At 34.2% G+C, this 14,531-nt stretch overlaps 2 protein-coding genes across 5 annotated transcripts; both read right to left on the reverse strand.

Moving 5' to 3' along the window:
• Nucleotides 1-1,235: 1,235 nt before the first annotated feature.
• LOC102607587 (F-box/kelch-repeat protein At5g60570) lies at nt 1,236-3,605 on the reverse strand. The gene is made up of 2 exons (XM_006488051.4): nt 3,438-3,605; nt 1,236-3,168 (listed from the first exon to the last, which is right to left on the reverse strand). The coding sequence occupies exon 2, from the start codon at nt 2,731-2,733 to the stop codon at nt 1,561-1,563; it is 1,173 nt and encodes a 390-aa protein (XP_006488114.1). The 5' UTR covers nt 2,734-3,168; nt 3,438-3,605; the 3' UTR covers nt 1,236-1,560.
• A 4,906-nt stretch (nt 3,606-8,511) lies between these two features.
• Nucleotides 8,512-14,531, reverse strand: LOC102608074 (serine/threonine-protein kinase GRIK2). 4 transcript variants are annotated; one of them, XM_025102054.2, is made up of 13 exons: nt 14,259-14,531; nt 13,743-13,950; nt 12,853-13,251; nt 12,328-12,402; nt 12,195-12,239; nt 11,909-11,983; nt 11,377-11,464; nt 11,150-11,274; nt 9,827-9,922; nt 9,569-9,635; nt 9,340-9,455; nt 9,124-9,202; nt 8,512-8,972 (listed from the first exon to the last, which is right to left on the reverse strand). In XM_025102054.2, the coding sequence occupies exons 3-13, from the start codon at nt 13,177-13,179 to the stop codon at nt 8,833-8,835; spliced, it is 1,233 nt and encodes a 410-aa protein (XP_024957822.1). In that variant the 5' UTR covers nt 13,180-13,251; nt 13,743-13,950; nt 14,259-14,531; the 3' UTR covers nt 8,512-8,832. The 4 variants fall into 4 exon arrangements, with proteins under 4 accessions (XP_024957822.1, XP_006488117.1, XP_015388889.1 ...); XM_006488054.4 differs by having other exon boundaries at nt 13,743-13,953; XM_015533403.3 differs by having other exon boundaries at nt 14,205-14,531.

Below are 14,531 nucleotides of genomic sequence, written 5' to 3' on the forward strand. Positions count from 1 at the left end.
TGTGTCTTAATATTCTGCACGTGCTCACTCAGATTTATTACTATGTTTATATCCCACCTACAAAATTCTCCAATTCATCTTCGGCGGCGGCAGCATTATCGATTTAACATAGATGTGGTATCAGAAATTAATTAGCTTATTTAATCAGTAAGGGTGTGTTTAAGATTGAGGTTGGATAATTGTATATTTTAAGCTATTGTACTAAAATATTTGATAAACACTAACTACTATATCTTGAAAGTTATAGTGATATGATTTTTCACTTGTTTAATTAAAATTTATATTTATTATATATTATTATTTAGTAGTCTAATAGTTATTCAATATTTTTTACCACTCATGTGAGCATAGTTAATAATAATATTGGGTAAGGAAAATATTTTGATAATTTATTATATACTTCTAAAATCAGCAAGGAAAATATTTTCAAATATTAGGAGAATTCATAAATATTGGGTATATCACAACAATGAACATCTCCACCACGAAATTCACAGTTTTTTTTTTTTTTATATTTTAAGAACCAAATTCACTGTTTTTTTTTTTTTAGTTGCCAAGAAACTGGCTGCCTCATTATTGAATGATGCTTAACCATTCAACAAAGCTGATAGAAAAACAAGAATGCTTCAATCATATTTTCTTTCCAATATTGAGAAATAAATTTGGCCCTGTTGTCAACAAAAAAAGTATCTTGTTAGCAATATTTCCGATACTTAAATAAAAAACAAACTATAAATATAGCTTTTTATGATTCAAATGCAACAATGATTAGTACGAAGAAACTGACTGTTCATAATTGACTGATGCTTTAACAAAACCGCTGGACAGCGAAATGCGCCGGTAAGATTTTTTTTTTTTCTTTTTCTCGCTCAAATGTTAACATAATTTAGTAGGCCCCCGCAAAATCTTGACTCCAAAATATCAAGTACGCGAGGACTCGTTTCAATATGATTTATTATTACTCTTCAAATTATTTGTTCGGAGTTTGGACCTACCAACAATGAGAAGCATTATTTTTTCTTCTACAGCAAGCTAACCCCGATTGGATGGAATTTAATTGCATTAATTGCCTGCCGCTATGTGTAAGGTTCATAAAAAATAAGCTGACAAATGCAATTACTTGCGTTCGACATTGTCAAGCTCAAAAAGCACAACACTCGGCTCCGTAAAGCACGCCCTAAAAGGACAAATTTTCGAGCACATTAATGCTGGACTAATTCTACAGTCTCTTGAAATAATGAAGCTTTTGAATTTATTGATAGGAAATAAGTCGACTAAGGGATCAGAGAAGGAATCTGAAAACATAAAGATACATTATGAAGGAACTGAGTACTATTGAAGTGAAAGCAGATAATAAATTGCAGAATCGGGAAGTGAAAAACACTTCGAAATACAGACAAGTTAAAAGAAATGTAATCAAATTCACAGATTGCGAAACTCTAGCTCATCATCAACAATTAATTTTAGTCAATTGGACAAATGTGCAGGGAAGCACCTTAAAGGGCCATGTCAGATTGGAGATGCTCAAACCATCCATTAGGTCAAATCTCAAGAGAACTATCAACAACCCAAGACGGCACAGTTGTAGACGAACACTCCGACATGCTGCTTCTCAGCAAGTACCTTCCAATCCAAGGTTCCGTTGTTAACCCCTGACTTGGGACACCACGAGTTTAGCACAACATTTTCACCTTCGGGGCCTCTTTGCCCACCCACAACCAGAAGTTCATTTCCACAAGCTTTAAAGGCCAGACCCCAGCCATTTGAGAGATCAGCTCTAACTGGAAGCCTTCCCAACACATCCCACGTGTTCTTCAACTTGTCATACTTCTTGACCATGTTAGTCAAATACTCAACTGCATATAACTGATTATCCACAACTGCAACGAGAGGAGGAGCCTGTGCAGCCCTATTGACATTTGGGTACATCCCTTCTATCTTCCTCCATTTCCTGGTCTCAAGATCAAACTCCTCCCCACAGGTCAATGAAACAGTGGGACTTGACATTCCACCAATCACATAGAATTTTCCATCCATGAAAAAGCCAGAACACAATCTACGGGGTGAATGCATGCTGGGTAACATTTCCCATCTGCCTGTTGTGGAGTCATATAATTCAGCAGATTTTAAAACATGCCCGTTCTTATCACTGCCACCTGCAATAACAGCAATAGAACCAAGACTACCTGAGCCAAACAAGCAACGAGGGTGGTTCATTCCCTCACACTTCATCCAACTACGGAAAACCAAGCTATACTTCCAAATTGCAAAATCAAACAATTCACGCCCAAAAACCAACAATTCACTACCCACAGCCAAGGACTCTTTATCTGCATGGTTGAAACACTCATCACAAGGGATCTTAGGCAAAGCCATCCACTTCTTTTTCATTGGATCGAATGCCTCCCAACCCCGTGGATCACAAACCAAGTAGACCCAATGCTCCACAATACCCAATTGCTTCCTTAACCCATACAAATACCCACTCTTGATTAACTTATGAAACCTCTTATTTATAAATAACAATGATGCATAGTCGGATGTACATGCAAAAGCAAGACAGTTCAAAGCAACATCATCAACAAGACCAGGGAGAAGTGAATCACTTGGTCCAATCCGACAACAACCATCATTCACTCCCGCTTTCCAACTCACTACTGATAAACTAGCTGCTTCTTCTTCTTCCTTTTCTACTTCCTCCATAATATCATCCAAACGCGCTTTCTTTATCATGTTAAAAGGGAGAAAAAAAATTCTTTTCCTATAATCCAACAAAATCAAGCAAAATTTCTATAAAAAAAAAAAAGTCAATCTTGATTAAAATTTAAAAAGATAAAAGAAAGTGTCAACCCACAATTCTCAATGACGCTCCCAATAACCAGAAAACAAATTCCGATCTTTGCACACAATGAACCTCCGCCTATATATTCTTTCCATAAAACTTAGCACATGACTCATTTATACCCATCTCTCGATCTACACCCAAAAAATCCCACTTTCGCGGCATAACTAAAAACCCATCAATTAACTTCAATTTCTCTATAAATTCCAAAAATACAACTTTTAACAGAGCAATCAAATAAAAGACAAACCAAATTCCCCCAATACAGCCGAATTTCCGAAATTTTCCAGGAGAATTTCTCACTCGTTTACTCCAAACAGAATTACCTGGAAAATAAAAAATTACAGACAATAAATTAAAACAACAAAATTACATCATATTTCAATAGCTCAGAGATCAATATTTTAATAATAATTCTGAAACTACGGTCGGATCCGGATTAGGGACCAAAAAAGTAGATTTGTATCCAAAACAGCGGCTATTGCACTAGTTCGGATCCGAATCCGGTAGTTACTCGGATCCCACTTGACAAATTATACAAAATCAAAACTTTCGGAGCCGCAAAATACAAAGTGAAAATTTTGGGGTACCATACCGGAATTCGTCGACGGAGTTATCGGAACTCGAGAATCGAGTCACCGGAGATTTCATCGGAAATTGCTTGCCGTTGAACATGCTGCCGGAGTCCGGCCAGTTAAGAGATTGTTTTGAAGGTAACTGAGCAAAAGTGAAAGTGGTGAAGAGAGATGTGCTTATAAAAACTGAAAATTTTGTTGTCGTTTTGCAGTTATAGGCCTGTATTTTATAGAATTTATCTTTTTGCCCAATTTATTTCTTTAGTTGAAAATTATTATTTTAACTTAATTATTCTTAATATAAGTAATACAGAGGTCAATATATTAATAGTTAATTAATGGAGCATATCAATTTTGTGAAACTCTAAACATGCTGGAGAAGTTAAAAAATATTTTGATTTCAATTAGAAGGTGTCTATACTAGCGAGTTATTATGTACAAACAAATTTAAATATGTGATAACAATTCTAAAGAATAAATTATTATGTCAAACAGTTTTAGAAAAATATTTTATACTATATTAATCCTTTAATATGTTTGTGTGTGTGTGAGTGTGTGTGCGCGTGCGCATGCAGTATACAAATTATTATTTTTATGCAGAGGCTACTTATTTAAGATGAGATATGTGAAACTTATCATTTATTACAAAGTAAAACTTATTCTTATTTATAATTGGTCCAATTTGAAATCATAGTTTTTATGACTACGTGGAGGTTATAAATATATATACTATCACTAGATAGAGATGCATATATGTATGTACCGATGTACGTATGTAATCCCAATCAATTACAAAAAAAATTATTTGTTAATTCTATCAAGTGCATCGCAAATAATAAGTAGTAGTCATATTAAGAAGATTACCAATCTCAAACTTTTTAAATTTCATCTTTCAAACACTACGTGGAGTTTCCGTGTATTAATTGATATTTGCTTATGATAGTCATTATGTATATCAAATACTTAATTTGGTCAACATTGCCAATTGAAAAGTCAATTATCATTAAACAACTTGAATTACATTTAAGACTATATTTATATAATTTTTAAAAGTAAATAAAAATGCACTTGTGCTCTTAAAAGATCTTTTATTTTCATTTATAATTTATATGAGTAACCTCTTCTCATATTAAGATAGTCACCAATATCAAATTCACAGACAATACATTATCAAAATCATATGTAAATTAATAGGATATCAATTCGATACTTTCTCGAGATATTTATTTGGTATCTTAACACCATAAAGCATAATATAATAGAGATCAATGACTATTAAACTATATCAAACACAAGTAATGAAGATTCAAACGAAGATTGTGCATACACTAGATTGCCCAAGAAAAATGTAAAAACCAAGATAGGATATGAGATAATAAAAGGAAATTAGGAGGGCCGAAGGTGAAATGAGTTAGCAAGAAACGTAAGAAGAAAGAAAATGATAAAGATTGACTAAGGTTGGCATGCCACAGCAAAGGGTTGACCAATGAGGACCAGAACTTTATCTCATCACAAAACACGAAACTTGTGATATTATTCAACTTTTTTTTTTTCCTTCTTGTTTATCATTTTGGACGTTACAAACTTTGTTAGCTAGTTCATGCCAATCAATACACCACCACCCATCACTTTTGAATTAATTTTGTTTGTTGACTCAATTTTTTAAGTACCCAATATATGTTCTTTTAATTATTAAATTTGATCGAAGGCTGAAATTACGGGATAATAAACTATAATAAAATCATATTGTCAAATTCAAGCGTTTTACCTTCATCACTTCAAGAGTTAGAATGAAGCCCTGTACATCCAATTTTTTCTTTTTTTAATATAGTGTTTAGTCACTGATTCCAAGAAGGAAAAATAAATAAATAAAGAATCTCATTAGATACTAACAAACAAGCAATCTTACAAAACCAATGCCTTGTAAGAATTATTATTATTTTTTTTAATTTAACATAACATCATATTTGTATCGACCTTCTTGTCCTGAAACCGACTTGTATAAGAAAAAAAAAAAAAAGAATGAATTCACACAACATTTCGGGGGGGTCATTCTGTAAATTTCACTTTTTTGAGAATTGGTCAAATCACGGAGTTGACCGAATTTTTACAGAGCCAACAACTGATAATACGAAAGAGTCAAAGTGGCGGCGTTTTATGGTCTTAAAAAAGTAAAAAGTTGAAAAAACAAAAAACAGAAAGCCAGTTTCTCCTGCAAATTTTTTTTTTTTTAAAAAAAAAAAACTTTTTTACTTCACCGGTTGTATGAATCTACAGTTCGTACAGTTCTCAGACGGCTGCTCTGTCGTCTGCAACAGAAGAAGATGAAAATCCAAAATTACCCTGCGACTTTGACTCTTTTCACTGTCTTGTTATCGTTACGTTTGGTACGAATGTACTTTTGTTTGTTTTACAAGTACACTCTGGTAATTAAACAAGAAAAGCATTTTTTTTTTCCCAGGAAATTACACAACGGTGAGCCATTAATAAGTATTTGAGCTGTTAATTCTTGTTCAAAATTAGACCTCCCACAGTCTCATGGTAGGCTGATAATTATTTGCTGAGAAATATATTATAGTGGGCAGTTACTTGAATTGTGATTAATTTCCCTAATTAGATAAACCTATCATTTTGATAATTCAAAAATTGTGTATATAAAGCTCGAGTGGTTAAGCTGCTTGGGTAGTGCCCACAAAAGTATTGTAGGGGCTGAATTTTTTTTTAATTATGAAAATAATTGTGTGAAGATAGTCTTCTCCCTCTTAATAATAGGGTGTCAAAATCTAAGCTTTTATCTTAGTAATTGTCTGATTGTAAATATATAAATAAATAATCTCATATCATATGAGTTGTAATCATGGGCATTAGTCCATTATAATAAAAAAATGTATATTTTTATTTATTTATAAATTAAAGCAACATTAGTTCTAAATTATACTTTATAGGTAACAGAGATTACCTTTTTTTATCCTAATAATTTATACTTTTATCAGTTATCCCCTTTCAGATTTTGTAATATTCTCTTTGCAGATGTCACCGCGGCTAAAAATAATTTTTTATGTGAAAACTTTGATGTGGATGGGTTATAAAAAATATCTCATACTATTTTTTAAAACATCAAAAAATTATTTTAAAAAAATTGAAATAAAATAATCATGACATCTTCCTCCTTTAAATAACTTGATAAGATGAAAGTCTTTTTGGTACTCATCAAGAAGATTAATACTTTAATCATCACTAATATACTAAAGCTTCAAATAGTGGCACATGATCTATCGAAAAAAAAAACCCATTGATAATTTAATAAGTATTGGCACCAATCTTTTTTTTCTTGCCAATATCTTATTAGAAACACTCCATTTCGAAATGTATTTATTTATTCCTAAGCTCTTATTGATTAGATGTTAATTACATCCACGTGTTGACGAGATGTGTAAATTTAACCCATCCCTTTCAAATGAAAAAGGGGTTATTCGAAAAATCAAATTAGCTATGCCTTTATGAAGAGCACTAAACAATGTTCTATTCTTTTTATGCGTTAAAGGATGTATTAACAAACGAATTGAATAATATTGTAGTTGAAAAACTTGCAAAGAGAATCTAATACTTTTCATCTTTTTTGTATGTGGAGCCATGTGAAGAATTAACAGCTCTTATTGTGCCATTTGTCAAGCTCCCATGCTTTGTACCTTGCCTAATGTTCTGGATTAGTCCATTTCAAGATAATTTCTTTTGACTTTATGATCTCCCAAAGTTAACTTGATCTCACTGTCATTTACCTAAATGTAATCATAATAGTCAACAAGAGTGTCGACATTTCAATTCATATACAAGAACATAAAGTAAACTATACTGAGTTAGCACCTGCTCAAGATAATAATTTTCAAGCCTAATAAGACATGGCTTAAAGTGACCCATTTGAAGCCGAGTTCAAAAATACACTCCAAATAATCTTGCAACGTGAATCTCTTAAAACTGAAAAAATCCATGTGATCCCATTTAGATAAAGTGATTTAATACATGTTAATGGGACATTCACATTAGCGGCATATTTTGGAATGTTGGGACAGAAATTAAATCTGATTAAAAAACTAAGATGATACCTTCTACTTTTGGGGTGAAACCAGACCGGCGTGGCTGGATAAGTCTCACATTCTGTGCAGCACTGTCAGAAAATCCAAGTGGGGGTTAATTTGTTTCTGACAGAAGCTGTATGGGCGCCCCAATATTGCAACACAGTCACAGTAATCGCCTGCCAGCCTATAGCTTTTACGGATTCTTCTGTTTTGTACTGTACTTAATTAATTACCACGCGTTTAAAAAATTAAACGGAAGCATAATAATTGTTTCAAATTTGGGAGTCCTAACAAGTTGGAAATTGTCAGAAACACTACTTACTACAGATGTTTTAACTCAGGAGACTGAGAAGACGTTAAATGCAACCAAGAACCTCAACATCCACAACCACATCCACTCAGAATCACAAAATTCACCAACAAGTTGAAGTTGTTTTGCTTGAATTGGATTGGATGAGTGGAGTCCCCTAGAGAATGTCTTTCTTGACATAACAGAATGATGGTTTTATTTTATCAGCAACCTTTTTTGAGTTGCTTTACTAAATCTTTAAGTAAGGCCATTATTGGGAAAAAGTTTCAATGAAGCAGGCCCCCACCATTGAAAGCTCCTCAACAAAGCACTACATTTATAGGGGATGATGATGGCTGTGGGAATTGTTATGTACTTTCTTTTTGGTATGGTGAGGTAAAGTGATGATTTGAGAAGTGGGTTCTCTCTGTTCATTGTCCCATGCATGGGTGAACTCACCTAAGTCAAGGTGATGACACTTGGAGAGGACCGATTCGACGCCGCCCCTGGCCCCGCCATCTGCCGTTTTATCTTCTGCCACTTACTTTTCAAAGGCCCTTCTGGAAAACTTTAGTTTCCAAATGGAAGCATTCCAAGTTCGAACAATACACAGGCGCTTTTAGGCACCTACAAACACTTCTTAGGAGCGCCCACGAGTCAGCGAGGTCACAACTACCAAGCCTTTATCATAACAGAAGTTTCATAAATATTGAAAAAAGCAACAGGCAGTTGACATACAAAGAGAGCACGATTGTGTTCCTCATTCAAAAGCTCAAACTCAGAATTTATCGTCAGTAGGAATACCATTATAACAAATAATCCGAAAAATTCTTCAGTCTGAATGCAGAATTTACAAGCTAATATCGCTCTACCTTTTGCGCATGCTGGTACATCACACCTCTTGTATTCTGGAAAATTTCGCATAATACTGTCTTAGCCACCATCTCTCCCTTGCTTGCCACTCACATGATAACTTTAAAAATAATAATTTAAAAAAACCCTAGATTTTACACTGTACACAGAGAAATTCAAACTAAGAAAACAATCTAGTTAGTTAGAATCCTGTGTGGTATTATCCCTGCGCAATCTGTCACGCTTGCACCAACATAAATACTGAGGGATTGGCCCATTGTCTCCAAGAACCCACGTGTGCTTGGCTACATCGTTTAAAGTCAACCTCCGAGTTGGGTCTGCAAATGACAAATTTTGTGATTTCTTTCTTCAGTAGAGAATCCAAAGAGTAAAAACTAAAAACAAAGCAGCGTAAAAAATGAATGATAAGAATAGATGGGCAGTTAATTAATTCTGAATGACGTTAGTTAACAATGGATTTTCACTGGCCTTTGCAAAGAAGTCCTTCTAGTAAATTCCTTAGCTCTGGGTTCATAGCATCCGGGAATACTAAAGAGTTGTTAACGATCTGTAGAAGAGGGAACGGAGATCATAATTTAGATCTCTTTGAAATGCTTTGAAATGATGAACTGAAAGAGTAGTAAACAAGCAGTTGAATCGCAGAAGGAAATGAAAAATAAAATATTCAAAAAGCATTTTGACCACCTTGTCATATGTATCCTGCAGTGTTTCACCGAGAAATGGATATTGTCCTATTATCATGTAGTACAAAGTAACTCCCACCGCCCATGTGTCAGCAGCTTTGCCACCGTATGTTAGACCTGTTGATCATAAAGGAAATTCACACAAAGTTATAATATTATATATCCTGTATGTTGTTTATTATTGATTTCTATTGCAGCATAGTCAAATCCTTTAGGGACGGAATCCTAACCTAGACAGCACTCAGGAGCAGTGAAAACTGGAGTTCCAGGAGACCTACGAAGAACATCATTATCATCCTGCAAACCAAAATTGCATGTTTTAATATGATAAGATTCCACAAGCAAAATATATATCTTTGGGTAAGGCAATAAGATCATTCCTCACTCCCAAAGCTTGTCATTCAATTTTTTTTTTTTTTTAACCCTCAAATTACTATTGAAGCAATTAATCATAGTTAGGGGATCAAGGGTAAAGATGGATTCATCACCTCAAAAACTTGGCTGACACTAAAATCTCCAATCTTCACTGTACCACTCGGCGCAACTAACAGATTATCGGGTTTTATGTCTCCATGCACTACATTCTGTTCTTACAAAGGAAAGACAAGGAATTAATCACAAAACCCGCTTCACTATCGATAGCAAGAAAGGAGGAAGTCTGCATATAAAAGAAAATGGACATGAATGCTACCTAAGATCACAGTTATTTCTGTTACAGAAGCATGTGCATGCAAAGATGCAAAACGCTAAAAGATGCTGGGGTTGGAAAATCTACCAGAAGGGTAGGCATCTACTACTCAGCACAGACATAAATAAACTTGTTTAAATACAAACAAGATATCACGCATTAAGCATTCCCGACCCCTATCAAAAATAAGCACAGAATAATCTAACTTCACGGGATTCTGCATCATCTAGCTATGTCAAGAATGATATTCCATTTCATTAAGATGACAAGGTGGTTTAAGTTTAGGATAAGAAAACGTGATCGGTGATTGAAAAACATGCAGCCACCACTTCAGTCATTATATACCAAAAAGCGAAGGCCCCGGAAAACTTGACTAAAACATATCTCTCTTGTGACAAGAATCGCACAGCACGTAAGGTGGCAACTGGTTTCTAAACCATCTCTGGTCTTTTTTCTACTTAGAAAACCTCTACCACAATGCCTATCCAGAGGTGTGGTGATAATCAGAATAAGCTCAGGCAAGGTCAGATTATAGCTCTATTGGTATCAAATGAACTGCAATTAGCTTGGAATCACTAGTTAACTATACTAATCATTAAACACTTCCCAGAAAAATTAAAATGCATAGTATTGGACAAAGAACATATGTCAAATAAAGCAATTTCTTGAATATTCTGACAGCCATCCAATATATAGATACCATACATATAGGTCACAGAAGTACAAGCCAGCCATCACCATATCAAGCAAGGTTGATACAAAAGATAGTTAATGAACCACTAATTACATTAGTTTTTCTTATATAATGTCCTTTCAAGCTCTCTTCTTAAGAGGAAAATCTATTGCTTCTTAAATCTAATATCTTAAAGTAAGTGTCTGATGAAATGTGAATATGTGATATGTAAGTCCATACTTGTGAGCATACATGAACCATCAAGGTGATAAACAGCTAAATGACAGAAAATTCCTTTTTCCTTCTACATAATATCACATATCTGTCCAATAAAAACATCCTAAAATGGACAGGATGGGTTCTACCATATCGATGTACAAATGTATAATCAGACTTCACACACACATTCATAATATAATGGAGCACAATAGCAGGCTTTTGAAATCATACATGTCCATGCAGGTACATCAACCCAGATACTATGTCCCGCAAATACTTTCTAGCCATACTCTCTCCAATGGCCCCTGGTTGACCAAACCCATCATTGTCCCATTTTCCTTCCACATATTCAAGAACTGGAGGGAAGAAAATTTGAAAAAGTTCCAGTCAAGCACATAATAGAATTACCTATATAATGACTTCAATAGGGAGAAGAGAAAGAAAAAGGAAATAAATACCCATGTAGAAGTGATCTGAGTTTGGGTCATCAATCACCTCAATCAGATTAACTATATTTGGATGTTGCAACATTTTCATGATTAGAACCTGCAAGGGAAAGGCATCTGACATTACATCTACCATAAAGATGCAAAGGAGTAACAAACTATAGCAACTAGCACAAATTAAGCACTTGTAATACAATTAGCCAAGTATTAGCCTGTCAAACTGTCATTTTTGAACTAAATAAAGGAAAATAAGAGCATCCACAACCAGACACTGTGACTTTCAGAACCATATATCATAAGAAAATCAAACATAGGCAACAAAAAATAAAGAATAACATGAAGGTATGAACCCTCCATAATGTGCACAAAGAAGCCTTTCTCTAGAGTGGTTGCAGTAATAAACCAAAGTATAATACTTGTGATCAGAAACAAGCTAGAGCATTTCCTCAAATAGCAAATATAAATAGTCCAAATCATAATTGTGCAGTGAGTTTCAAAAGAACTAGTCAGCAGAATCTGAAAATAGAAGAGAATGAGCAGATACCTCACGACGAACATCAGTCATAGCCGTCTCTGAAGGAGCAACTCGCAGCTTTGACAAATGAGACTTATGAAAAGCCTGTAGATCAAATTAATAACACATGTAAGCAGGAGTTTTAAGGACATTTTTTTCCCCTCTTGGAGGAGGACTTTTCAAGCCTGTAACCCACCATACTGATATGACATTTAATTCCTGACCTAACATATTTACGTCAAAGTGACTCCTTAGCTGTTACCAATGACTTTACCCAAAACATGAATGTGTCTGCATCAAGACAGAAAAATAATACCTTAATTGCATAATGCTTTCCATCTAAGGAGCTTCGATAAAGGACCTGTCGTAGAAGCAAATAAAAAGGCTCAAATAAAAGAATCAATTCCTCAAACAACCAATAGGACATTGTCTTACAAAATGAAGCTTACCACTTTCCCATAGCTACCGGCACCAATCTTACGTACATGTACATACTCATTGATCATCTTAGTCCCATTTTCATCCTGGAAAATGCAATGTCCGTCATATACAACACCTTACAGTTATACTACAACAGAGAATACCCAATATGGAAAATCATACATGTAAGACTAAATAATTGCATACAAGTACCTAGACATGTATGTGGCACATATGACCTTATTCAGTAAATTCATCTGTACACTTCAATTTCATGCAGTAAGGAAAAATCATCAATTAAGCAACAGTTAATGAGATAACACGAAACACTCTGTAAACAGCTTATATCTGTTGTTTGGCTATCACACGCTAAATACAAATGTCTAGTGAGAATGTATAATAAAGGACAGCTAAAAGACGTAACAGCAGCATGCCACAAGCGTGGACATCAGCTTATTGCATTTCCAATTTAATTAATGAATAGCAAAAAAATGACTTAGCTTGAAAGCTGATGAGTTACAAAAGTCTCATATTCATCTTATCATCATTCTCACCTCTGATCGAATGAGTTTATTAGATTCCTTAACTGGAAATTGCCTGCAAATCAGTCCATTCAGTTCTCTTTCCCTAAAAATCTCTTCAGATCGTTTGGCATGGTTCTGCATCTCACCACCATCTCCATCTGCTGTATTAGTAGCCTCGCCGTTGTATGAATTATCATCATCATCATCATCTATATCATCTCCTAACAAAAAGTCGCGGGAAATCCGATAATTCAACCCAGTTATGGGCCTCAACGCTTGTTTGGGTTTTCTTCTGGTGAAACCGAAACAACTACAACAGCCCATATCTCTTATCCAAGAACAAGTCTTCCTAAACATGAAAAACCTTGAAAACCTCAAAGCAGTTATTAAAACTCTCAGCGAGTGAAAAAAGAAAAATGATCCCAAAACCTGCAAAGTGGAAAAACCCTTATCTCAACAACAAATCAAGTTAATAACCTGCCATAAACAGAAATAGCCACTTAAACTCAATTAAGAAACAATTTACCTGCTTCACAGAACTGATATCACTCAATCAATGTCAAACAATACTCATGTGAGTGTCATGGAATTTATATTATTTTCACCCTTTAGGACACATAAGCAAGAAAACAAAAAAGGGTCGGAACCAGTCCAGCTAACACTCAATTTCTCAAGTGTGATGATCCACAATACACATAAGACACACTATATTATTGAAACCAATCCCAAATCCCACCCAAAAATAAAAAAACTAAAAACATAAAAGAATATGAAGATTGTTATTCGATTGACCAATCCTCAAACTGGGTGTTTGGGTGCTTCAACTTTCTTCGTATTAAGAACGAACAAATAGATTACATACCTCATAATCAAAATGACCCACATACTTAGAAAAGATCAAAAGGAAAATGAAATCAAACCTGATCAAAAGAGAGGGCTTTTATGCCCAAATCAGCTTTGCTATTCAAGTGGATGCCACTCCGCCAAATGAAAGAAACTGCTTATGATATTAAAACTATTTCGATTGAGACACAACATCGCTATAACTCCACTTTATAATACACAATGTAAGCCTCAATGTTCACCACCAGCAGCAGCACCACCTAGCTTCTTCAATAATACGTTGACCTTCTAAAATAAAAAAAAAAAAAAAAATTAACGTCACAAATGAACATCAAAATAAAACTACGATATAAATAAGTACCAAGGTTTAATTTTTAGCTAATTTTTTCTCAAAAGAAGACGAAAACTAGCGTGTTCTTTCAAACGACATCAACCACGAATAATATTTACAGATACATACAAAAATTAAATTTTTTATACATCACGTCGGACATATATTAAATATAAAAATAATAATATTTCGATTCTTGAAGCCGTACCTATGATTTAGTTTAATGTAACTCGCAATTTCAAAAGAGAAAAAAAAAAAAAACCTAATCATTTCAGACGACGACCAAACCGCTAGATTCGAATTCAATCTCGAAACAGCATAATAATTTTGGCAAAAATCCGAATTTGAAAAAACCTAAATTGGATCGAATCTGAAGTGAAATTTGAAAACTGAAAAACTTGACGATGAGGAGATTTGAGAATTTTTATTTATTTAATGTAGGTTTGAAATTTCGATTGTTAGATATAAATAAATATGATTATAAATTTATTAGAATCTGCAACTTTCGAAGGACAAATATGGAAAAATAGATTTT

The sequence above is a fragment of the Citrus sinensis genome, chromosome 8 (genome assembly GCF_022201045.2).
Source record: "Citrus sinensis cultivar Valencia sweet orange chromosome 8, DVS_A1.0, whole genome shotgun sequence".
Lineage (NCBI taxonomy): Eukaryota > Viridiplantae > Streptophyta > Magnoliopsida > Sapindales > Rutaceae > Citrus > Citrus sinensis.